At 35.9% G+C, this 27472-nt stretch overlaps 1 protein-coding gene across 1 annotated transcript in view; it reads right to left on the bottom strand.

Moving 5' to 3' along the window:
* Positions 1–20361, bottom strand: part of FSIP2 (fibrous sheath interacting protein 2) — a 93593-nt gene extending 73232 nt beyond the window's left edge. Inside the window, exons 1-8 of the mRNA XM_026489544.3 lie at positions 20263–20361; positions 19813–19938; positions 16291–16452; positions 15483–15572; positions 14065–14204; positions 12787–12928; positions 12183–12293; positions 8407–8533 (exon numbers count right to left, since the gene is read on the bottom strand). Of these exons, the coding sequence (XP_026345329.3) occupies positions 8407–8533; positions 12183–12293; positions 12787–12928; positions 14065–14204; positions 15483–15572; positions 16291–16452; positions 19813–19938; positions 20263–20361 (997 nt within the window). The remainder of the gene's footprint in view (positions 1–8406; positions 8534–12182; positions 12294–12786; positions 12929–14064; positions 14205–15482; positions 15573–16290; positions 16453–19812; positions 19939–20262) is intronic.
* Positions 20362–27472: the final 7111 nt, after the last annotated feature.

Raw genomic sequence — 27472 nt, 5'->3', positions numbered from 1 at the left:
TGAAACAGAAGGAAGGGCTAGTGATCTGGAATATAGGGCAGTGGAATTCACCCAGAGCAGGAAAAAGAAAAAAAAGAATTTTAAAGAGATAGATTAAAGGGCCCATGGGTAGCTTAAGGGACCTACTAGGATGCCAAATAGGCAAAAAAGAGAAAGAACAGGAAACCAAATTGGAAAGGAAGAAGTAAAACTGTCATTTGTGAATGACACAATTTTATATATTGAAAAGTATTATGCTAAGTGAAACAAATCAGAGAAAGACAAATACCATATGATTTCACTTATATGTGGAATCTAAAAAATAAAACAGATAAACGAAACCAAACTCATAAATGCAGAGAACAGATTGGTAGCTGCCAGAGGGGGCAGGGTTGGGGGTGAGGAATGGGAGAAGTGGGTCAAGAGGTATAAAAGTCCCATCACAAAATAAATAAGTCATGGGAATGTAATATACAACACAGTGACTATAGTCAATAGTATTGTATTGCATATTATGTACCTTTACATTGTGACAGGGGAAACTAGACTTATTGTGGGGATCATTTTGCAGTGTATACAAATACCAAATCATTATGTTGTATACCTGAAACTAAGATAATGTTGTATGTCAATTATACCTCAGTAAAAAACCCTGAAAGTGTTTAGATCTAACTAATGATTTATAGGAAATTAAGAAGAAATAAAATACATTGTTTACATACAGATACAATCAGCAAAGTCCAGTCTGCAAGGAACTCAACAGGATGAGCAACTCAGTTTCTTCAATAAATAAACTAATTAATAAAAGAAGGCAGGGAGGGAGAGAGTGGGGTATATGGAAGGAGAGCTATTACATTAAGATTCAGGAGATGTAACAAATTATTGCAATGCATGTCAATGTAGATTCAAACTAACATCAAAATATTTTTGTGATATTTATGAGATCATTGGGAAGTTGAATAAGGATTAAATATTTTATTACATTAAAGGATTATTTGTTCCATGTGATAATGGTATTGTTGTTATGCATTTAAAAAAATCCTTATCTTTTAGATACATATTTACATATTGATGGGATGTGCTTTGGAACAACAAGGCAGCAGAGAGAGGTTGAGGGCATAGACAAAACAAAATTATTCATGAGTCATTGTTGAAGTTGAATGATAGGCACATTAAGGGTACTGTTTGTTTTTATTTATTTTTGAAATGTTTAATAAGAAAAGCTAAAAAAGTCATTAACAAAACTGGAAATATTTGCTATAAATAAGACAGACAACATCAGCCATATTGAATTCAGAACTTCCATCATCAAAAGATAAAAAGAAAGAATAGAAAAAATATCAAATTAGAAGTTATTTATTATAATATATATGTATATATTATATGTATATATACTACTAATAGTACTATATATACTATATTTTGTATATATATATACTATATATATATATAGTATATATTATTAGACAAATGTCTTGTATGGCTTTAAATGTCTTTCAAATCCATAGGAAAAAGAAACCCAGTAGGAAAATGGACAAGAGATTTGAAAAGATAATTTCTCAGAAAAAGAAACATGACCCAGAAATCTTGTATCTAGGCCTAAAACCCTTAGAAAATCTTCTCTCTGTGAATACCATGAGATTTTATATATATATGAATGTTCAGTGCAATATTGTTCCAATAACAGATACTTCCATCAACAGAAAAACAAATGTATAAATTGTGGTATAATCACACAATGGGACAGGATCAGTAGTGAAATGAAATAAAATGTCAGGCAGCACAGAGATAAAACTTCTGAAATACAATGCTGAGTGTAAAATGCCAATCACATAAGACTGAATACAACAGCATATAAGTTACATTAAAATATTTTAACGGTATCTATGTCTATATGTATGTATGTAGTTTAAGGGTATACACTCATGTAGTAAATATATTTTAAAAATAATGGTTATGACAAGCACCAGATTTGGATAGTGGTTCTTTCTGTGGGAGAAGGAAATCTGCTTTAAAGAAACTTGGCAAAAGATATAAACTTACAGCTTAAGGAAATTCAGTGAACCTTAAAATGGGAAAAAAAAAAAAAGAAAGAAAAAGAAATCCACACCAAGACATATCATAATCAAGCTGCTAAAAACTATTTCCTACCCCCCAAAATCTTAACAACCAGAGAAAAATGTCACCTTACTTATAGAGGATCAACAATTCAAATATGGCTCATATCTCATCAGAACCATGGAAACACAATGAAATGGAACAACAGTTTTCAAGTTCTGGAAAAAAATGTCAACTTATTTAAAATGAAAACACTATATCAAATGAAATTCTCTATCAAATGAAAATACTATCATTCAGGAATGAAGGTAAAATAAAGATATTCTTAGATGAAGGGAAATTAAGATGATTCAGTGCCCAAAAATCTGTTCTAAAAGAGATTCTAAGGGAAGTTCTATAGACTGAAAAAAATGATACTGGAAAGAAATCCGGGCTATCAGAAATTAAAGGGCATTCAGAATGGTAATGATCTGAATGAATAGGCTAGTCTTCTATTTAGTTATTTAAAATAAAACTTATTACATTGTCTGAGTGGATGTTTGATGTATGTAGATGGAATACATGCGACAACTGAAAGGGAAGAGGGATAAGTCATATACAGTGTCAAAATTTCCACATTCCTCTTAAAGGGTTAAATATGTATTCATAGTTGATTGTGAAAAACTAAGTACATTGTTATCTGCAACAACCACTAAAAAAACCTGTACAAGTAGACATAGTAAAACAATAATCGTGAACAGGGGCGGTTGGGTAGCTCGGTCAGTTGACCATCCTGCTCTTGATTTCGGCTCAGGTCATGATCTCAGGGTGGTGAGATCAAGCTCCACATCCCTCTTGGCACTGAGCAGGGAGTTGGCTTGGGGATTCCCTCCCCCTCTCTACTTCTGCTCCTCCCCTGGCTTGCACACTCTTTCCCTCTAAAATAAATAAATAACTCTTTAAAAAAAATAATCATGGACAATTGGAAAACAAATTTTAAAAATGTCATGTATAATAGTACCAAAGAAATGAAGTACTTATGTATAAATATAAACACAACATATCAAGATCTCTATGCTGAAAGCTATAAAAACACAGCAGAAATCAAGTACAACCTAAAGAAACAGAAAGAGATACTATGTTTATGGATTGGAAGACCAAGACCTGTAAAGATTTCTTTTCTCCTCAAAATGATCTATAAATTGATTTAATGTACTTCATTCAAAAATCCCAACATAATTTTTGCAGACAAACTGATCGTAAAATTTATAGGCAAAAGGCAAATGAATTAAAATAGTCCTTAAATTTTTATGGAAAAAATAGTAGAATTGTACTACCTGATTTTAAGACAGTAAAAAGCTACAATAATTAAGACAGTGCAGTATTGGCAAAGAGAGAGACACATAAATTGATCAATGGAACAGAAAATGAAGAGGCAAAGCACAGACTGAGAGAAAATATTTGCAAATAACATATCTGAAAAAAACTTGTATTCATAATATATAAATAACTCCTTCAACTCAACAGTAAGAAAACCACCCAATTAAAAATGAGCAAAAAGCTTCAATGGATACTTTACCAAGCAGGATTTACAAAAGGCAAACACATATGAAGAGATTGTCATCATCATTAGCTATTAAGGAAATGCAAATGAAAATCATGATGAGATACCACTACATCTATTAGAATGACTAAAATAAAAAATTGCTGGGACGCCTGGGTGGCTCAGTTGGTTAAGTGTCTGCCTTCAGCTTGGATCATGGTTCTGGGATCTAGTCCTGCATTCCCGCATCTTTGCTCAGCAGGGAGCCTGCTTCTCCCTCTGCCTACCATTCCCCCTGCTTGTGCTCCCTCTCTCTCTGACAAATAATTTTTTAAAAAATTGCTGAAAATACTAATGGTTGTAGGATTGCATACCAAATGGATCGTTCATGCATTACTGATGGGAATGCAAAATTCTATTTTGCCTCAGGTAATTTAAAAAAACAAAGTGAATACCTCAGGATCTTTTTGAGGGAAATAAGAAATACAGACACAAGATCAGGAGCAAGAAATACAGGGAATTCAAGGCTCAGAACTCAGATTGGAGAATTGCCAGCTACAAAATGTGGGGCAAATTACCCATAGGACTATAAAAGCTGTGATACTGTATACTCAGGGCTCAATGATGAAAAGTAAGAAGGTTTGATTATAATGACTAGGAGAGAGAGGAACCTCTAATAACACACAATGACTTGTGATGTCACTGATGTATAGTTCTAAAATTCACAAAAAAAGAATGATTCACATGCCACTCTTAGAGTGAAGGCCTCTCACCCCAAGACATGTATCAGTAAAGTTTCATAATTCATCTTTTAATGGAATGTTTCCCAACTATGCTTAATTAAATTTACAGGTTTGATCCCTGAACAATTGTCATAGACTAGTAGCTTGGGAAGGCTGAAAACACTATTTTCTATCTACTATCCTCTCCTAATAGCACTAGAATTTTTGCCATCAGTAAGACCAGTCTGTGTTGCATTAAACACTAGAGTTTTAGATCACTGTGAGATAACTGCTTTAGAAACCGAGAATTTAGTTTTATTGTCTATATTTAGTAGAGTGGTGCTGGTGTTGTCATAATTTTGTATGTTGTAATAACTCCAGTGTCTTAAAAAAATGTCTTTGAACTTTAAAGATAGGACCCATGAAGCTTAGTGTTGAATAAGCGCTACCTCAGTGGTCCTGAGAGTGGAAGACAGCTTCCACTAAAGCAGCCTTGTCATTCCCCAAGTTTCTGTCTTGAGGAGACTAATTGAATTACATTATCAGGGAGGAAAGATTTTGGACTTTTTTTCCTTTAGATTTGAACTGATAAGGCCAAAGGAATTTTAACTTTTATACTTTAACTTTTCCCTGGAAACTTGATAGTGGGAGGAGATTCATATTGCTCAATTTTTAAGTCTCACACTTTTGATAGTGTATTATTTGGAGGAGTTTTAGGGTGTAATTTGGGTTCCTTGTTTAATCCAGTGAGCCTAATGGACAGTATCAAGTAACACAGAATGAGATAAATAATAGGGTTCACAGAGGCTTTGGAGTTAATTTCTGACACACTTCAGAGTTTTCTAAAATCATTTTGAGCATTATTAAAACTATTTTGCAATTTGTTAGGTTTCATATACTGTTTCTTTAACAGCAATAGACTCTTCATTTGATTTTTCTAAAATAATGACAATGTTAAGTTTAGAACACTAAATCAGTTAACTAGAGATCAAATTCTGAAAGCAGTAGAGATTGTGTCATTATTGGTAAGCATCACTCTAAGTCAGTCATTTGACAACAGAAAACAAGATTTAAGCATTCAAAGCATTTAACCAAAAGATGCTATCCAAGCTCAGTCTTTCCCCAAATTACTACTTAGTATTTCTTATCAAAATATTCAATTACCATATGCTCCTTTATTTGCTGTCTGGTAACCAACATTGTAAATTAAGTTTGTATTGTCATAAGTCTTCTTTTTCTTCTTTGCAGAATAAGCTTAAAGAAATGTAATAAAACATTTATTTTTAATAATAGTGATGACAGAATTATGCAAGATAGACTATTTTTTCATGCCCAAGAGGAAGTGAGCCTTCTGCTAATTTGTATGTTGCACTGTGGGGAGGTATTGCAGCAAATGGAGAGATGTGAAATGGGAAAACAATTACTCTTGAAACATTATCCTTCAAGTTAAAAGATATACTTGGAGGGATAGAATTTTCTTCTGGTAGAGAGGAAAGCTATACACACAGACCAACTGTAACATGTCATTTCCTGTCTGTGGGGATGCATACCAACATGGCTACTGGCTTGGGACCCACTAGCCCACAGTAACTATTGCAGTTGCCCACAGTAACTATTGTAGTTCTTGGATGTGCCTCCCAGCCTGGTATAAGCAACTGTATACATATTCCTCCTTTGTGATAAAGGTAATTATATTTCCTGTTTCTAACCACTTAAGGAGGGCAAAGTCTCCTCACATCAAGTGTACTCAATTACACTTTCATTAGAGATATTTTCATTAGAGATGTAAAATGTGGGAGTAATCTCTCTCCCCACTGGAGCAAATTCACCTAATATTCCCTTCCTCTTTCATTCTGTCTGTCTCTCTGGAAACTGTCTACTTAGTGGAAGATGACAGTGTTGCTTGGAAGTATAATTCAATTTCATTTGTAAAATAGATATTCTTCTGTCACCTTGATAATATAAATTAAATTCATTTACATCTTCTTCAGAAGAGGGGTTCTGAGGTAACAAATGTCTAAAATGTCTACTTGAAACTCTTTTCCTATTAAATGAGAAAGTTAACAGTTGAAGATGTAGGGATGTATGTTGTTACTAAAGTTTTTTTTTTAAAGATTTTATTTATTTATTTGAGAGAGAGAGAGGGAGAGGGAGAAAGAGAGAGAATCTGAAGCCGACTCCACACTGAGCACAGAGCCCGACGTAGGGCTTGATCCCACAACTGAGACATCATGACCCAAGCTGAAACTAAGAGTCAGATGCTTAACTGACTGAGCCACCTAGGCGCCCCTAAAGTGTTTTCCTTTCTGAAGCATGAGATTGTTGTCATTATTTCAATGAGCTGAATGATTGAACTAGTCCATTTAGCAAATATATATTTTAGACACACACACACACACACACACATACATACAGTACTAATTGTTCTGTGAACACAAAAGTGGAAGTCAGATTATTATGGGTGATTAAAACAGTGGGAAGTATGTATTGAGTGTATGGAGGATGATACAAAGTACTATAAAGGATTCAAAGGAGAAGGATCTTCTTCTTCTTTTTTTTTTTTTTTTAAGATTTTATTTATTTGACAGAGAGCACAAGCAGGGGGAGCAGCAGGCAGAGGGAGAAGGAGAAGAGAGCCCAACATAGGGCTCGATCTCAGAACTGTGGGATCATGACCAGAACCGAAGCCAGATGCTTAATTGACTGAGCCACCCAGGTGCCCTGGAAAAGGATCTTCCAATTAGGGTTATTCAGACAGACTTTGTGGAGTATCATTTATAGTGGAGCTAAAAGAACTGTGGGATTGGGAGAGATGGGCAGTGAGCACATCACTCCAGGCTAAGAAAACTGGATGAAGAGAGGCACAGAAGTAAGAAAAGTTACTTGTGTTTTAGGAATGGTCAGTAGTCTTATTTGATTGGACAATGAAATAAATTGAGAGCTTACTGTGCGCTAGAGCTTTTGAGATTTTTATGAGAATTTAGGAATATTATTTTTGTTTTCAGATGATGAAACTTAGCTCAAAGAGGTTAAATAATTTGTCCAAGCTATTTACATGGCTAGGTAATGGGAAAGCAGGGCTTGGACTTCAGCAGTTTGGCTCCAGAGCCTATACACATCACACCTAGATCATAACTGCCTTCTTCAAGGAGGTAGTGTGAAATTAAGTTTAAAAGTTAGGTTTGGGTTGAGCTCTAGATGGTGATGAATGGTTGCGTCAAAAGTCTGAGCTTCATTTAAGAAGTAATGGGGATCTTTACAGTTTGGGGCTGGAAGAAAGTTTCAGAACAGGTTTAAAGTGTAATTAGTAGCAGCATGAAACCTGGATTTGAAGTAGGTAGAAAAAAGAGCCAGTGGAAACTAGTTAGTAATCTGCTGGAGAGACGCAGGGAGGTTCTCACCTAGAAACAGGATTGATGGGATAGAGATAGGATTGATGGGATGGAAGATTATCTTATTCTTTCCTAATAATGCATAGTCCTGATAATTAAAGCAAGTTTACATTTTTGCATCTGGCCATGTAATTGTAATCAATATCATTAATTAATTTAATGTAATAAACTCACTATATATTATAATGTTATAAATAAAAGAAAGCTGGTAGAGATTGGGCATAGCAAAGTCCTGACTGGATATTCCTCCTTTAAACTCTTCATTTCCTTCTTTTTTCTTTCCTTCCTTACTTTGCTTCTTCTCTACCTCCTCTCTCCCTTATTCCCCAACCTCCTGCTCGCCCCCCCACCCCCGCTTTTCTTCTGGTACTGTCTTTTCTGGCTGCCAACATAGTAGATTACCATTTTGGTATATAATAGCAATTATGTTACACACAGTTCTTAAAGTTTCAGTAACAAAAAAAAATACAGTATTTTTAGCATATGTAAGTTGGTTAGAACTGCAGTCTAGGCAGGCTTGTCTACTGAACCACTTGATAAGATTATTTTACTTTGTTTTAATTTTTACGTATGTCTGCTTTTCAACCTCAACCGTAATAGAGAAATGCCTAGAACTGTGCCTAACACAAAGCAGATAGCAATTGTAAGCAAATAGAATTTTACATAAGGATTTTTATGTAAATATATAAATAAGCATTTTCTACATAGCTCCATCAGCTTTTAATAATCTCACGTTCACAATATGTTCCGTCTTGTCCTCTGTAATGAAATGTGTCATTTCTCATCTCTTCTCCTTTAAAGCCGTTTTCTTGCATTTTTTGTAAATGATAAGCCATTTTTTTCTCTAGAAGGGCTTGTTTCTAAAATATTAATATATATGTACAAGTTAATATCAGCTTCCTATTTAAAAATACAAGACAAATATTTAAAATGTGAGAGTGTATATTGGAAATCAATAGTCACTCCTGTCGTGTGACTTGTAAAGTTACATGGTACAAATTTAGGAGGGCAGTGAGGGGTAAATTTTCATCTGTGATCAAACATGAACACTTAGGTACAGTTACCTCACTGTACACCTTCAGGGAACTGGTTCAGTCACAGATGAGGTAGGGTCTCTTAATCATAGCTATCCTGCAGAGCTTGGGCAATTTGTAAATCATCTTCAATGGGAGGGATTCCTGAGTAACTTAACCAGAAACAGCCAGGCCTACCAAAGATATATGTAATACATGAAATGTGACTTCCCTTTGTGAATCTCTGGGCTAATATTGACCCTGGATGTCTCAGAAAGAAAATAACTGCACAGCGAAAGAACTCTAGAGATTCTCAAAGGGTTGCCTACAGTAGTCAGCAACAGATGGATCAGTACAGATGTGTGAGGAAACTAAGCAAGGCCATGGACAGTATCAAAGGATTAGAGAAGACAGTGCTTGGCATCTATCATGCCTATTTTCACCAGCCACTCTGGAAGAACTTCATAAGTCATAGGGCATTGTGTAGAGTTCTAAAATGGGTCTTGGTTCAGTAGTGGGGAAAAATTAGTCTCAGATTAAACATGGCTCTGACCCCTCTAACAAATCTTAAAAAGCAAGACCTATAACAATCAAGCTGTTTCCAAAGAAATTATCTACATTCAAGAAAAAAGCTAAAGGATATTTAAAAGAATATGAAAATATTCAGCACCCAAAAGTAAAATTCACAATATCTGGCATCCAATCAAAGAGTACCAAGCATAAAAAGAAGCAGGGAAATATAACCCATGAAATGAATGATCAATCAATCAAAATTGACCCATAATGACACAAATGTTAGAATTAAAGATAAGAATATTAAAACATAATTGTATTCCATATATTTATAAGGTAAAGAAAAGATATAGAAGACATAAAAAGGAAACCAGAATAAATGTTTTAAATGTATGAGATGAGTAATATGAGATATGCATTAATAGTAGAATAGACATTGCAGAAGAAGAGATTTATTAATGCACATTCAGGAAAAGAAACCATCCAAAAGGAAACAATGAGAGAAAAAAGTTACAAAATGAAAAGAGAATCAGTGAGGTGTGGAACAACATCAAGCATCTTAATATGCCTGTAGAGAAGAGAAAAGGGGCAAAAGAAGTATTTGATAATAATGTCCATTATCATTTTTTCTATTCTATGTTATAACAGAGGTTATAGTCAGTGCAATCAGGCAAAAAAATGAAAAATGCATCCACATCCAAAGAGAAGATATAAAACCATCTTTATTCGTAGACAACATAATCGTTTATGTAGAATATCAGTTGGCATCTAGAAATAAATTACTAGAATAAGTGATTTTGTCAATGCAAAATACAAGGTGAATATAAAAAATTGCTTTTCTTTCTTTTTTTTTTTTTTTTTTTTAAGATTTTATTTATTTATGTGACAGAGAGACAGCCAGCGAGAGAGGGAACACAGCAGGGGGAGTGGGAGAGGAAGAAGCAGGCTCACAGCGGAAGAGCCTGATGTGGGACTCGATCCCGGATCGCCAGGATCACGCCCTGAGCCGAAGGCAGACGCTTTAACGACTGCGCCACCCAGGCGCCCCTAAAAAATTGCTTTTCTATATACTAACCTCAAGTAATCAGAATTGGAAATTAAAAATACCAATTATAATGGCATAAATATTATGAAATACCTGGGGATGAATCTATCAAAAGATGTGTAAGACCTATAAGCTGCAAAAATTAAGGAACCCTAAATAAATGGAGAGAGATACTTGGTTCACAAGTTGGAAGACTCAATAGTATCAAGACATCAGTTGTGCTGAAATTTAACTATAGAATCAACATAATTCTAATCAAAATCTTGGCAAGATTTGTTTGTAGAAATTGAAATGCTGATTCTAAAATTTATATTGAAATGTAAAGGGCTTAGAATAGCCAACACAACTTTAAAACAGAACAGACTTTCAAGGTTAGCACTACTGATTTAAAGAACTATTAAAGGTATAATAATCAAGATGTATAACAAATAGGGGCACCTGGGTGGCACAGCGGTTAAGCGTCTGCCTTCGGCTCAGGGCGTGATCCCGGGGTTATGGGATCGAGCCCCACATCAGGCTCTTCCGCTATGAGCCTGCTTCTTCCTCTCCCACTCCCCCTGCTTGTGTTCCCTCTCTCACTGGCTGTCTCTATCTCTGTTGAATAAATAAATAAAATCTTTAAAAAAAATAAAAGATGTATAACAAATATGCCAAAGAGCAGAAAAGAGTCCAAAAATCAGTCTATACAACTAACTTTTGACAAAGATGCAAAGGCAAAATCTTTTAAAGATTTTGATAACTGTAATTCAAGCACATACTTTGGAGTAAATATATATATATATATATATATATATTCAATCTGAAAAAGATTAGAATATTAAGAAGTAGACAGCAATGAATTGAAAACCTCTTGCATTAAAACATAATTCAAAAGAAACAATTTAGAATAACTCCACTGGAAATATCTAGAATTCAAATAACTCTGCCAATAACCTTGCTCAAGCAGTCTGTGGCGTTACCATGCCTGCCATCAGTGGTCATGTCTAACGGGCACTCCCAGTGCCAGAACCTGTCCTATTGCACTAGCTGCCCCTAAAATTGGCTGGGACTCCTTAAATAGTAATTCGTATTAGGCAAAAAGAGGAGACCTGATGTGACTTTACTGTGATCACAGTAAAGTGGAATAAACTGAGCTCACCATACCAGCACTGAAAATACTTAAAGGTACATGTAACAAAAGTAGAATAAAAGCTTATCATACATCTTTAAATTTATAATATTAAAAAACTTCTATATAGCGGTATGTATCAATATAACCAAATTATGCATATCTTACACTGCATCTAGGTTTGTCAACAATAAGCTACTGAAATTATTTAGAATTTTAGACAAACATTAAGTGACACGGATAGTTGTCAGTGTTATTTTATTAAATGAAAAAAACAATCTACAAAACACCTTATAAGGCACAATAATGTAATTTATTTATTGTAATAAATAAATTTTCATAGAAATATTATACATAGAAATAATGTGTGTATACCACTTAATATGAGTGGTACTGGGATTACAAATAATTTTTCTTTCCCTTTATACTGGTTTACACTCTAAAATCATAAAATATTATGTATTATTTAAAATTAAAAAGTTATTCTAAAAATATTAGCTGGTGGGGAAATATTGAGAACTTTTTTCAAGAAATTCTGAGTGTAAGAAAAATCAGTTTATCATTTTTTTCTAGAGGAATTACAAGTATAGTTTATGGTGTGAGATAAAGTTAAAAGCAGTTGTATCAAATAATAGGTCAGTAATTTTCAGATTATTGTCAGAATATAATATAGCCAAAATATAGTGAACTTCATAACTTTCAGTTTTGTATAATGCATATCATTTGGGGTAACTGGTCCATCGTTATCTCACAAAGCATACTCCCAAATATCAAAACTGGCAAAAGCTTCTCCTCAAACAGCCCCAGTTAGAAGTTAAAGCTCACCCTACCTTCCTGTCACTCTCTTCTCTGCTTCTACGCCGTTGTTCCTCTATTCTAGCTTCTCTTTTAACATCTTCTCCAATCTTTGTCAGAAGTAACATCTCTTTTGTCTTCCATTCCTAGAGAGTACGAAAGTTACTGAACTCAGTATGTTTTCACAATAAACCTTTGTATTCTTTCCACCACCAACAAGCAAATTAGAAAAGTCAGGGGCCTAACAGAAATCAGGTCAAGCATAATTAAAGTCATACATTGGGTTTAGGATGGGCTTTTCTTACACAGTCCTATTAGGAATGCAGGCATGGTTATTTTTACCAAAGCTAAATTTAAAAAAATTTCCACCCCATAACGAGGACTTTAGGGGAGTTGAATAGCATCTAATGACTTTCACAATCATCTCTTTAAAAGTAGATATTGGCTCATATATATAGTTTCTGGTGTCAGCCTCATTATTTTATTTAACAACTTGTACATTATCGCTGTGAAAAAAGATTAATGTGGATAAATGATTCAGACCTCAAATAACTTCAGGAAGTGTGATGGAGAGGTAAATTACAAATGAAACAACTGTATACATTTTTTAATCTAAATATTTTCAATTTGTTATCTCACCTCTTCAATTTTTCTGCGAAGACTAAGTTTTCTCCTTGTGTATTCTCGCTGTCGTCTTTCTTCTCTATCCATCCGAAGTAGGCGTTGCTCTTCTGCTGTGCGCTCAAGTTGTTCTAATTCCCTATTTATCATATCCCAATATCTAAGTAAAAGTGCACATACAAGTAAAGGTGAATTAGCTGTTTCCTTTATGATGGCATCATCTCTGCTTTGATACTCCCAAACCACCTTCTTGCTTGCTTTTTATTTTTTAAACTACAGGAATTTTACAGTTTTTCTGTCAGCTCTGCTCATGGACCTTTAAGCCAGCCTGACCCACCAACTCACCATACTTTTCTCCTTATACAAATCTCCCTATTATATAAGTATCTGTTATTATGGCGTAGCCAATGGTAAAATGTGGAGCAAATTGATTAAAAACATTTTGCACAGTAAGTATTCGTAACTTTGTAGGTTTAGGAATATGGGTTTGCAAAGAAGACTAAAGTAACTGAAACACTGACTTCAAACCTGTAAAAAAACAAACAAAAAAACCCCAAACAGATCTGAGTTTCCTAAGAAAAAGATACTGAGTCCATTGTAATTTACAAGGCCTTGAACAAATCTTCCATCTATAGTCTGGGTCTCTGGTATGTCAATTTGTTTTATGGAACAACCGTGAAATCAAACTATGAAATATAAAATGTCAGGCACTGCATCCCAATCTCTCACTTTAATGGTGGAGGAGGAAAAAGACCAATAACATCCCTTCACTTCCCAAGAAAGGGTCTTGATCATGGAATGGTAATGATTAAACGTTGGTAGGTACTATCTTAGGCAGTTTAGAGAATGAAGAACTTAGACAGTTTAGAGCTGATGCATATTTATATTGGCATAAGATAAACTTTCCTTTTTCACTTTTCGCTAACTTCCTCAAACTTAATGTTATCAGTCCTTAAAGATGATCATAAGAAGATACTGTAGAAGCATGTGCTAAAGATACTTTCCCTCTATCTCCTACAATAGGACGGAATTTGGATCTGATTTTGTTCTTCAGTTATCAGCTTTTGGACTCACAGCAACCTGTCTTCCCTGGTAGAAATTTCTCTTTATAGCCTTGCCACCATAATTTCCCAATTCCCGTATCTCTTGGTCTTCTTTCCTCTCCATAGCGGGGACAATAGTGGAGTTAAATAGTGTCTAGTTCTCTAAAAATCCTACCTTCAATTCTTTCTAGTATCTTCCTACATATTTGGGTCCACAATATATAAGTAAAATATGCATTAACTTCAATCTTACCTGTGCCTTATTAATCGTTCCTGGTCCTTAATAGATTGGGTTCCTTCCTGTAACAACCAGTTTTGGAACCGTGCAACATCAGAACGTCTAGGTATTTGACTTTTTTCCTGTAGTCTATTTACTTGCTTTGCAAGCATTTCCTATTAAAAAAGTGTGTTATCATATATACACATATACATAAATATATGTAACTTTGACTATGTATATATAAAATCTTCTTTTTACATTCTCCAGAAATAAAACTGTCCTATCACATGCTTTGTAAAATTCCTGTACTTCGTGAATAGCTAATTCTGTTTAACTGCATTTAAACCTATTGTAGACAAGGACAACCGACCCAAAATAAAATTGTCTTTCTCTGAAAATAAATGATAAATATTTCATCTTTTCTATCCATTCTGAAAAAATTAAATGAAAATAAGGAAGGAGGGGAGGAGAAGCTCTAGGCGTAAGGGGAAAATTGGGTAAAATATAGAACACTTAATAGTATAGGGAAGTCATTACCATTTCTCTACAACTCTCTCTCCTTTTTAAGATTTATTTATTTATTTATTTATTTATTTATTTATTTATTTATTTTAGAGAGATAGAGAGCATGAGCGCACAAGTTGTGGGGAGAGAAAGAGGGAGAGAATCCTCAATCAGACTCAATGCTGAATGTGGAGCTTAACATGGGGCTCAATCCCACTACCCATGTCCCATAACCTGAACCAAAACCAAGAGTCAGTTGCTCAACCGACTGAGCCCCCCAGGCACCTCTCTACAACTCTCTTAACCTTTGAACATAAATTTGTAAACGTACACATACATTTCTCATTTTTATCCAACACTCTTGACCCTAAAACCTAAATTCACTCATCCACATGTGCATGTGTGCACACACTCTCAAACTTTTGAGTCAAAAATTGAAAGGCAGTCATTATCTATACCCACTCTACACCAAATCATTCCACTTCACCTTTAAGAACAACATTTTTTATTGAATGAACACAGCTGCATGTGTGTGGGTACACATATACAGTGTACATGTCTTCCAGTCACCTATAGGACGTTGTAATTATTCATACTCCTCTCCTGTTACGCTAGCTGTTGCGGGGGCTCCAGCTGAAAAATCTTGCTGCCACAATAGACTCTTCCTATTGCTCTTAGCTCAGGTTGAAATGACATATCTGAGTAGTAATTTAATTGCTAAATTATGCAAACTACTATTGGCATATTAACAGATGACTTGGTCCCTTTTCTTTTCTTGGCTTAATATAGCAACCTCAAAATATTATTTATTCCTCTTCTAAATTTTCATTTGGAAAAAGTAATTTGTCAAAATTAAAGGTAAAAATATTATATAAAAATATTTTGCATACAAATAAAGCTTTCTTTCAAACCCTATGTAAAGAACCAAATTTAATTATTTAACTTACTTGATCTCTTATATAGTTTCTTTCAAAGTCTAACTTTAAACTGGTAAGATATTGCCTGTACTTATTCAATTCCCTCAAGGTACATACAATCTAAAAAACAAAACAAAACAACAGTAATGAAAAAATATATAAATACAAATATTTAAAAATCATAGCAATTACTTTCCAAGGAATAATAGTTATAGCATACCATTTGATAATATTTTGGTATAAGAGTAATAAATTGCTAACGATTTTGTAAGCAATAACTCTCTACAACTTTTAATCAACAGGAAATTTCTATCCAGATAACATTACTTTATTAATATGCATAATGCCATGATAAGGGATTTAGTACACACAACTGGAGTTATTAAAAGAAAATACCAATTTAATAATAATGTTCGACCCCAGTAAGAATATAGTCCATCCAGATTCTATCAGGCTGATTTTACTAGGTTCCTATTATGTCTCAAGTTTTTAAAAAGCTTGTGGGACATAATCCTTGACAAGCATACAGTGACATTAGAGACAGAGAAAGAAGACTATGATACATTTGGGAAAATTACTTTTACAGCCTCAAGTTATTTGGTAATCATCTTTTGATATTATAAAGAGAAAAGATGAGGGAAGAAGTAGATTTGTTTAGGAAAAAAAACTATTGTCTGGTTTCCCTTGACCCAAATACTGAGTAATTTATGAAATTTCCCATTAAGTATTTCTCATGACCAAGTTAAAGGTGATACAGACCCCCCAGTGAGGTACAGAAGCAAGCTTTATCAAGTCTTGGAGGTTTGCAGTGATTAAAAAGAATTAATATTCAACCCACTTTATTATTGCTGGTGATATAGCCACCTTTCTTTAATCTTCTCAGGATATCTTTGCGCTTATAGTATGCTCTTAAATGTGGATCATGAAGACTTTTATATTGGTTTTCCAGAAGTCGACAGTAAGGATCAGTCAGGTTAAAACCGTAAGAAGGTCGAAAAAGCTGCAAACACAGATTTTAAAATATTATAAAGGTAAAACTAATGAATTTCACTTTTAAATGTCAATCTATTGAAATGAATAGACTGTTCACTGAAAATAAAGCATGCAAGAAGAATTTGAAGTGGGAAAGAACCAGCAATAGAAAGATTTGGATTAGGCAACATAAATTTATTATCCTGACTTCTTTTTCCCCACTGACCTGACTTATTCTAAAAACCTAACCTCATGCAACTGATTCCTCCCCTGATCACTATCAGTCCCTGGCCCTGAGTCAGAGAAGAAAGAAGGAAAAGAAAAGAAATAGGATAAAAATTGTTTTAATGTATAAAGACAGTGAAAGCTATGATTTTTCCGTTTCCTTTTCCCATGTCCAGGTCAAGGTACTCACCACGTTTAAAAGGATAAAGGATAATACTAATTATGATTATTATTATCTCAATAATCCGAAAATGAAGAAAATAGAAAGCCTTTCCCAAGATTCATGGAAACAACTTTAACCAAAAAAGCAGAAGTAAAACTCAGATGTTAAAGATATAACATATGTAGAATAAAGGTTATTTAGTGTTAGGATCTTATCTAAGTCAAGAAACCCAGTGGTCTCTGAGAGTGCTACAGTCAGGAAAAAAATCAGGGTCTGTATTTTAAAGTTCAACATATTGAAGAACCAATTATAAAAGATATTGATAAGGATTGAGGTTTCTTCATATGTGTAAAGACCAAATACAACCTTATACAGTAGTCATTAGCATATAAAAGAAGGAAAATATCAGCTAATAGTCATGTTTCTCTACCTGTTACATTAGAGGAATCAGCTGAATTATCTCATTTCATTTGTAAATTAAAACATCACCAAAGTGAGTTGGGTTGGGGTGTGTGTGTGTGTGTGTGTGTGAGAGAGAGTGTGAGTCCCCAGTCCATTTTTTCAATGGCAGGATGATGATAATGGGTTTTGGAGAACCTCTGAAAGGGAAAAGGTGGAGGATGTAAGTACGTGTGGACGTTGTCCTAATATTGCCTTTGTGTTCTTTCTTTTTGCTTTCCTTTAATTTTTCTTGGCCGGAAAAACAGAAGTTTTAGTCTAAAGTACAGTCAAAGCAGTAGTTGGGTAAAGTGAAAGACAACTGGAATGTGTGGAAGATGTGGCAAACCTGAGAGCACCTGCCCTGTTTGCAGGCATTCAACTCCATTGCTAAGCCCCCACGGATTGTGCATCAATCCAGATCTGGCTGCAGGTACCAGTTTATGACCTCTGTGTTCAGTCTGGCAGTAGTCGCCTCAGACAGATTCTGAACACTAAGGAGCCTAGCTGTGTGGGACCCTATAAAGAACCCCCCAAGGGATAGGTGGGAGGATGTTTCATATGTGGGCAAAGGGGCAGATTGGAGGAATCTGATAGGATGCTAGCTTTCCTTTTCCATTTAAAAGCTTCCTTGATAAGTTTCTGACTTCTTAACACAAGGCTTTAATCTCTTCCAAGGGCATACATCATAAAGCAGAATTCCCTAATTACTAATGCTTCCTTGAGATGGCAGAGAAAAGAATCTCTTAGGACAGTATCTTGAATTCAGTGAGACCAGATATAAAGCCCATACCTTTCCTGTAAGGGGAACAATCAACAATCATGACTCAAGAATGGATTTTTTTTTTTTTTTAAGATGTTGACATTTAGCTGTCAGCATCTCTTAGCTGTTGAACTTTAGCTGTGATGGCAGTATGTTTCTCAAGACCAAACTTGGGCTACTGACCTGTAAACAAGGAACACCTTTTAGACATACCATTCATTAGAGCCAGGGTATGCATTCTGTTGTTAATTAAAGTGATTGGTTTCTCTTAAGAAAAAAACTAAAAGTGTAAACGTAAAGCATCACTTCATTGAGGAGATTGTACTGAAAGAAAAAGAAGGATCTCACAAAGTCAGTCTTCAGGGGAATAGTCTGGTGCTTGATTATGATTAAATGAAGATAGTTTGGGGGGAAATGAATGTAATAAAGAATAGAGAGAACATCTTTTAAAAAAGTAGTTGACAAGTGAATTAATATTTGACAGAAATGGTAATTTGGCAAACAATATATTTGACTAAGCAGACTAAAGACAAGGCTAAGTTTATACCCTAAAGAGGTTTCAAGCATGGTTTAAGAGAGCTAATTTGTTTGGATGTGACTCAGCCAAATGGTGTGAGGTAGCATATTTTTTGTTAGCTTGCTCTATTGTAGTAAAACAAAGGGAAATTATATATTTCCCAGAAAGAAAACTTTCTTTAAGAAATCATGCTTATTAGGCAAGTATCAAATACCAAGGGGTTCTACTAATTTCTGATGACATCATAGATAGAAGGAAGGCACAAGGATCACTCGGAATTCTTTCTTGTAAAAATTTTTGCACTATTGATCAAAGCAACCACTCAAAAAAAAAAAAAAAAAAAGAATGTACTGAACCTCCTTCAGCATTAGTCACTGGGTCAAAGGCTGGGGAGGTTTGAGGGTAGAAGTAACATTGAGGACTAAAAATACGAAAGAGTTTGAGGGAAGCACACTATACCCCAGTATGATTTTCATTATAAAATTACAATTGTAAAATTATAGTGTTGAATATAATTACACAAACCAAGGGCAATGCAAATTTTAAGGAAATATAAGCTAATTGGGGGTTTTAATAATTCAGAAAGAATCTTGAAAGATGGTTCGTATTTACAGATTGTGTAGAAGAGGAAAGAATATGTCAGCTTTGGGAAGCAAGGTGAACAAAGGCACAGAAATATTAATGTGGTATGTGTGAGTAAGGCATAGAAGACCCCAGGTGGAAGAAGCTTGGGCTCTTGATTAGAGAAAAAACTGGATGAGGAGATTGGGGCAAATCATGGAGTCGTTGGTTAAATACTAAACATGTCAAGTTATTTCAACTTCACTGTTTTCCCACTTAGTATATGAAATAGAATGCAGTGCAAAACAAAATCATAGAAAAGTATTCTGTAATGAGAGTTTTGTCCAAGTTATTATTGGTTAAAATCATAGCACAATTAAATGGCCAGCTAGCACCTTTCACCTTTCAACCAAATATTTTTCTAACAAAATCTCACTAAATAAAGTTATAAAGAAAAGTTAATATGGTTCTATAAATTATAAATTAAGGCAGAACTAAGAACCTAAACTTTCTAGCCCAAGATTCTGAGCAAACTATACTAGATGAAGTTGCTTGGTATGTATCCTATGCAACATCTTAGATTAGATGTGGGGTTGGTTATTTTTTTTCTGTGTATGGTAGTGCAAATTCCCGTAATGGACTTTGTATGTAGTGTCCGATTCTAACAGCAAGTAGAAAAGAGCAAAGAAAACCAACGTAAGACCATAAAAAATTACTTTACCTTTTCACTTAACTTCGTAGTATAGTATAAAGTTTTGCTTCCTGGGATCATAGGCAGCTTGACCCCAAGAGGCAGATCCAGTAGTTGACCCGCTCCGACCCCTGGTAAGTGGGTTTTGTGAACGCCCTGTCAGATGCAATTGGAAAGTTTGGCCTTTCCTTTTAGTTTTAGGTATTAGGCCACTCTACTCCTACTCCAAATGAAGAGTCATACAGTCAGGGTCGAAGGTTCCCGCCCTCCCAGACCGCCCTGAAGACCTCCTCCCGCTTCCCGGGTCACCCGTTTTGGCACTGGACCACAGCCAGGTGCGGCCAGAGCCGACCGAGAGCCATGCCACCCGCCGCCCGCACGAGGGCGCCAGAAGCGGGCCGTTAGGAACCGCGCGACGGGTCTGCGGCTCTCCTTGCCCGGGCCCCAGAGGGCCGCGACGCCAGGCGGGCTGCCACTCACGTCTCCGCATTTCTGGCTGTCCGCGGCCAGGCTACTGGTGGCCGTCTTGGTGGCAGCGACGTTGGCAGCCTTGGAGCAGGCGCTGAGGTACAGCTCCATCGCCGGTCTGGGCCCTTCTGCCACCCTCCGCCCTCCCCTACCCCCTTCCCTCGCACCCCTTTCCCCGTCGTCGTCCCTCCGTTGCGACTGGACCTGGAATGGCCAGTACCCCGCGTCCGCGAGGCCTCACGCTCGCGGCGTTCCAGGCTCCGAACTTGGGGGCCCCAGAAAGGTGGTGCCTTCCTGAGGGCTGGTCCCCGGTGCTTGGGTCTACAGCGCCCCGGATTTGGGGAAATCAGACCTAGGGGCCTGGTCTATGAGGGCCTCAGTTAAAATATCATTTCTCTCAGAAACTAGCACCCCTCAGTCACACCAAACCAAAATCCAAACTTTGAAAGCTTTGCGGGAGGGTAGCTGGCGGGCTAAATAAATAAATAAATAAATAAATAAATAAATAAATAAAATCCAGGAGTGATTGTATAGCCCATTCTAAGGACAGAGGCCTGGTTTTCTGTATGTGCCCCCTTGTAGACACTGTGATCACATCCCATTCCCAGGCTCCCACGACCTCTTTCCATTCCAGGTCCACATAACTGTACTTTGGTTTCCTTTGGGGCTCTGGCTTTCTCCTGTCCTCCTCCCTCCTCTAGTCTTCCTCTTTCCTTTCTAGCTCTCTTCTCCTTCTCCTACTCCCTCCTCTCTGCCTCCCTTGCTTTCTCCTAGATCCCTCTTTCTCCTGTCAGCCATCCTGCCAGATTTTATAAAATGCCTGACTCCTTGGGGCCAGTCATTGAAAGGGGCACTGGGAATGTGGCGGTGGGTAAAATTTGGCCCCTTCCTTCAAGGAACTAACTAGTCTAGGAGTACTTTGAGGGCACAGAATGTATCTGGTTTGTCAGGAGTGTGGACTTAGACCCTTAATATTCCTTAACCCATTGTTATTCTTTCTAGTTCTGGGCCATTTAGTAGTAATACCTAGTATTTATTGAGAATTTACTAACTCTAAGTACTGTGCTTAAAACTCAACATCTTTAATCTTTATAACAGCCTTGCCAATAATGACCTCTTTTTTCCAAAGGTTAAAGAAGAATGATAGTTACTATTAAATCATGGCCTCAGAGACAGTTTCTTAGTCAATATACTAGTTTTACATCTGTTCTGTTTTAATGCCACTCATATGGGACTCCTAAATTTGAAATTTGATCTTGGGATATAGTCCACTACCCGCACTCCATATGGGTGTCTCACAATCATCTCAAATTCAGTGTACTCCAATCTCAACCTACCCTTTCACTGAAACAGTACAAAACTAAGGCCCTATTCTTTTGAATTCCCATCTTGGTGACAATATTAGTTATCTATCCAAAATGGAAACTGAGGTATAATATTAGATCTGCCTTTTCCCCTTATTCCCCACATTCAGTTGATCTCTTTGTCCTACTGATTTTATTCCTGAAATTAATTGGTCCTCTCCTATCCATCTGTACATTACTCCCTCAGTTAAGCCACTCATCATTTTTTGTCTGTGTGATCTGTAAAAGGTGTCTGCCACCTTTTACCCAACAGTCCATCTTTTATCAAATTAATCTCTGATGCCATCTCTCTCCCGTCTAGTAAATCCCCAGTTGCCATAAGACTTAACACAAAGCATATAACAGCCTCCATGACTTGGTCCCTGTATTAGTTTTCTCTTGCTGCTATAACAAATTACCACAATCTTAGTGGCTTAAAACAACACAAAACTATTACAGTAATTGAGGTCAGCAGTCTTAAATGAATCCCGTCTTGTTGAAATCAAGGTGTTGGCAAGGCTGCATTCTTCTGGAGGCTGTAGGATACAATCTACGTCCTTCCTCTTTATGGCTTCTAGAAGCTTCCCTGTCCTCCCACTTCAAATCCAGCATGTAGTGTCTTCAGATCTCTCTCTGACTCAGACTGCTACATCCCTCTCTATAATTAAAAATCTTTTGATTACATTGGGTCCATATAGATGACCTACGGTAATTTCTTTATTTTTTATTTTTTAGAGAAAGGGAGAGCATGGCAGTGGGAGGGGCAAAGGAAGACAGGGAGAGAGAATGGAGCCATGACCCTGAGATCATTACCTGAACTGAAATCAAAAGTCTGCTGCTAAACCGACTGAGCCACCCAGGCACCCTTGTAATTTCTTTATTTTAAGATCAGCTGATTAGCAACTTTAATTCCATTAGCAATTTTAATTCCCCATTGCCATGAAACATACATATTCATAGGTCTTGGAAATTAAAATGTAGACACGTTTGAGGGGTATCATACTGCCTACTATAGCTCTTTTCTCCCTTTGTAAGACATAACTTCCCTACACTACCCCCTCAAAACTGAACCTCAAATGATGTAGAACTGTTTGAGTTTAGTTTCCTACACTGAGCCTCTGATTCAAGACTTTGTGTCTTTGCTGTACTGTTCCCCTGCCTGATAGTCCTTTGCACTTCATTGCTTGGCTAATTTCAATCAGATTTTAAGACTGCTTAAGTACCATCATCTCTAGGATGTTATTCTGCCATTCTAAGCTTTTGCCAATTTTTTTTTTCCTCTGTGCTTCCCTCCATTTTAGTGCTTTCATATTATATCAAAATACCTGTTTACCTATCAGTATCCCTTTAAGGGAATGGAAACTCCTTGAAGGCAGCTATTGGCGTATTCAACTTTATGTGCACAACACTTAGCAAAGTGTCTAGCAAGCATTTAGTGAAACCCCAGTATATTTTTGTTGTCTTGACCTAGGCAGACCTGAATGAGAACCCATCAAAGGGTTTTAAGAAAATTTTTATTTTAGGGGCGCCTGGGTGGCACAGTCGTTGAGCGTCTGCCTTCAGCTCAGGGCGTGATCCCAGCGTTCTGGGATCGAGCCCCACATTGGGCTCCTCCCCTAGGAGTCTGCTTCTTCCTCTCCCACTCCCCCTGCTTGTGTTCCCTCTCTCGCTGGCTGTCTCTGTTAAATAAATTAATAAATAAATAAATAATCTTTTTTAAAAAAAATTTATTTTAGAAGATCATTCCGGCAACAGGATAGGGGATGGATTTGTAGGGGTTGAGACTGAAGGCCTGGGAGACTTTATGATATGTAGTTACATAGGCAGGAAACAATAAGTCCTGAAATAATGAGTCAATAGGAATGAAGGGGAGAGAATGGATTTTAGAGACATTTGAAGCAACATTGTCATAACTTCAGGTTCTTCCCCATCTCACCCACTTTAAAAATGACAGAGTTGGGGCGCCTGGGTGGCACAGCAGTTAAGCGTCTGCCTTCGGCTCAGGGCGTGATCCCGGCATTATGGGATCGAGCCCCACGTCAGGCTCCTCCACTGTGAGCCTGCTTCTTCCTCTCCCACTCCCCCTGCTTATGTTCCCTCTCTCGCTGGCTGTCTCTATCTCTGTTGAATAAATAAATAAAATCTTAAAAAAAAAAAAAAGAGTTGGAGGGAATGATTGTTTTTGTGAAACTGACAAAAGTAGATGACAAGCTTGACTTCTGGAGAAAGCAGTAAAACCAGAAAAGTAAATGAATTCCCTAAGAAAACCACATCAAAAAGGTGAGCTATTTTCATAAGGAAAGCAGTTGGAAAGTGAGAATAGAGAAGCAGGATGTCTATGATAATTATGTGTAAAGAAGTATTTGTTGTATTCTTGGAGATGACAGAGGAGCATGTGTTTGAAATTTTATGAACTTTGGGGTCTTTTCAGAGACTGTCTTGCTCTTTTCTTCATAACAAACCATTCACAAAATTCAATGGCTTTAAACAATGAATTATTATTTCTCACAGCTTTTGGGTTGGCTGACATTTCTTTTAGTCTGAGTTCGCTCGTCTGGAGTTGGATCATCTACCGTGGCTTCACTGACATGCCCAGGGCCTCAGCTGAGATGGCTATAATGGTTGGCATTGCTGGCACACTCTTTATAGATGTTCTTTTCATATTCTATGTGGTTAGATCATGCTTTTTTACATGGAAGTCTTGGGGTTTCCAGCATCAAGAGGGAATGAACATTAGTGTGCTTTTGAGCTTTTCGAATTTTCACTAATATAATGTTTTCTAACAATACCAATCATTGGATCAGAATCCACACTAATGCAGTATGACCTCATCTTACCCAGATTACATCTGCAAATTCTGTATTTCTAAATAATTTCATAGTCAGGTTCTGAATGGACTAAATTTTTGGGAGGACACCATTCAACCAAGTACAAAAAGTTACAGAACGTCCTGCTAATGGAGGAAGTTTGATATATTGACATGCCAAAAAAGGCTTTATTAGGATGTTTATTAGAGAGAGGGCTCAAAATAAGAATCTGTGTAGAAATAACAAAATTACAGATATTAGAATCATCATGATGTATATGTTTTCTAAATGATTCCAAAACTTGAAGAGATAGAATAAAATTATCTAACCTCCCATAATTGGTTCAGTAAAAGTAGGCAAAAAGAATAAATGAGTATCTCCCTCATATACTTTCTGAAGTGGTCTTTTTCTGCCAGGTAAAAGCTTACTTAGCTTCTGATTAGTTACTGCCTCTGATTAAACATTACTTCTTATATTGCCGACAAAACTGACTCAAATATTAAAGTAAACCATCCTCTCAAGATATATAACTTATCAAATGTTAACTGTTTTTCTGTATTTCTGTAAAATATCTTACTTGCTGTTGTTTTAGATTTTTTCAAATAATTATCATCTTTACAAAAGAAAAAAATGAAAATTTATATTAAAAAATCTCTTAAGAGAAGTTTTGTCCCTATCATTAATACAGCACTACCTCTACAGCAGAACAAATAAGCACCTGATTTTTTATTGCCTGGCTCTTATCTCTCATTACTTGCTGACTCTCTGTGGGTCTTATGCTCTCCATAAGACTCCAGGTGCTTTTGATGAGAGTTATAATAATTGGATCCCCTGGGTCAGCAGTGCCCAGTGCTTGCTAGGCACTCAGGCTGCTTTCCTGATTACCTTTGGTCATTGCTTTGTTCCTGTAGTTTTTTTCTAAGTGTTTCATGGTTTCAGGTCTTCCATTTATGTCTTTAATCCATTTTGAGTTAATTTTTGTGAGTGTGTAAGATATGGGTAGTTTTATTCATTTACATGTGAATATCCAATTATTCCAGCACCATTTACAGAAGAGACTATCTTTTCTCCATTGAATATTCTTGGCTCCATTGAATATTCTTGAATAGGAATGATGATTCTAAGTATTTGTTGACCTTATATGCTTGGATTTATTTCTGGGCCCTCAGTTCTTTTCTTTTGGTCTATTTGTCTGTTTTTATTCTAGTGCCATACTGTTTTGATGACTATGGCTTTATATTATAACTTGAAATCAGGAAGTGTGATACTTCCTGCTTCGTTCTTCTTTCTCAGGATTTCTTTGGCTATTTGGAGTCTTTTGTGGTTTCATATAAATTTTAAAAGAAATTTTTTCTACTTCTTAAAAAAATGCCCTTTGAATCTTGATAAGGTTTGTATTGAATCTACAGATGGCTTTCGGTAGTATTGACATTTTAATAGCATTAATTCTTCCAATCAACAAACATGGGATACCTTTTCATTTATTTATGTCTTCTATTTTTTATCAATGTATTATAGTAGTTTTCAGTGTAGAGATCTTTTATTCTTTCCTTAATTTACTCCTAATTATTTTATTGTTTTTGCTGCTACTTTAAATGGTATTATTCTTTTAATTTCTTTTTCAGAAATGTCATTGTTAGTATATAGAAATGCTACTAATTTTTATTTATTAATTTTATATACTGCAACTTTATTGAACTCATTGATTAGACATAACAGTTTCTTGGTGGTCTTTAGGATTTTCTATATATAAAATCATGTCATCTGCAAATAGAGACATTTTTGTTTCTTTCTCTCCAATTCTGACACCATTCCTTGTCTGATTGCTTTAGCTAGGGCTTCCAGTACCATGGTGAATAGGAATGGTGAGAGTGGGCATCCTTGTCTTGTTCCTGATCTTAGAGGAGAAGCTTTCATCCTTCTTCCACTGAGTATAATGTTAGCTGTGGTCTTGTCATAGATGACCTTTATTATGTCAGATATATTCCTTCAATGCCTAATTTGTTGAGTTTTTATCATGAATGGATATTGAATTTTGTTGAATGCCTTTTAGGCATTTATTGAGGTGATAATTTGGTTCTTTTATTTCATTCTATCAATGTGATGTGTCACATGAATGCTGCCACACAAGTACCATAATATGAAGGAAAAGAGAAATTGGTGTGGACTTAGAAGCTTGATTGATTTGCATATGTTGAATTATCCATGCATCCCAGGGATAAATTCCACTTGATCATGGTGAATGAAGGCATGGTTAATTTTAATAGTGGGCAATCTGTCCTGCTCAGTGTAGCACTAGGCACTGTACCATGCCTTCAAGCTTAAAATCATAGAGACACTGAGAGACTGGACTTTCTGATTATTAAGATTTTTTCTTTCCATTTTAATTATTGGAATACATTGCTCTCACAATCCTAATCACTGTTATTAATGGGGTTATGAGGTATACATTTGGTGTTTTGGGGAGAAATTTCTGAAATTGTTGGAAAATTTTATTCAGCAAAATGAGTGTTTTTACTCTATTAATCAAGTAATTACAGTTTGTTTTTAAAATACCAGCCCTGGGCAACTGTTTGACTGCAGTCTTGTGAGAGCCTTTGTACTGGGTATATACAGCTAAACTGTGCCCAGATTTCTGTGCTATAGGAACTGTGAGATACAAAATGTCTGTTGTTTTAAGCTATTAAATTTTGGGACAATTTGTTACATAACAATAGATAACAAAGGCTTACAATGTACCATTCCTTCTGTTAGGTAGCTACCAAGATGTGTATCATGAAACACTTTCATTAACATTGTAAGACAGTTATTACAATCTCCATTTTACAAAAAGGAAACTTGAGCTTGGAAAAATTGATCTGCCTGTCATCATAAAGCTTTGAAATGAATTCTTAATCAGTAAACGATTATTTTTTCTCCTCATCATTTTTTTGAAATTATTTCTTACATCTTAAATCTTTTTTCTTCAGTTTTATTGAGATAAAATTGACATATATCACGGTAATAGTTTAAGGCATACAGCATGGTGGTTTAATTTACATATATTGTGAAGTGATTACTGTAGTAAGTTTA

This window comes from Ursus arctos, unplaced genomic scaffold, assembly GCF_023065955.2.
Source record: "Ursus arctos isolate Adak ecotype North America unplaced genomic scaffold, UrsArc2.0 scaffold_1, whole genome shotgun sequence".
Classification (NCBI taxonomy): domain Eukaryota; kingdom Metazoa; phylum Chordata; class Mammalia; order Carnivora; family Ursidae; genus Ursus; species Ursus arctos.
This window is presented reverse-complemented; position numbering and strand designations above follow the sequence as displayed.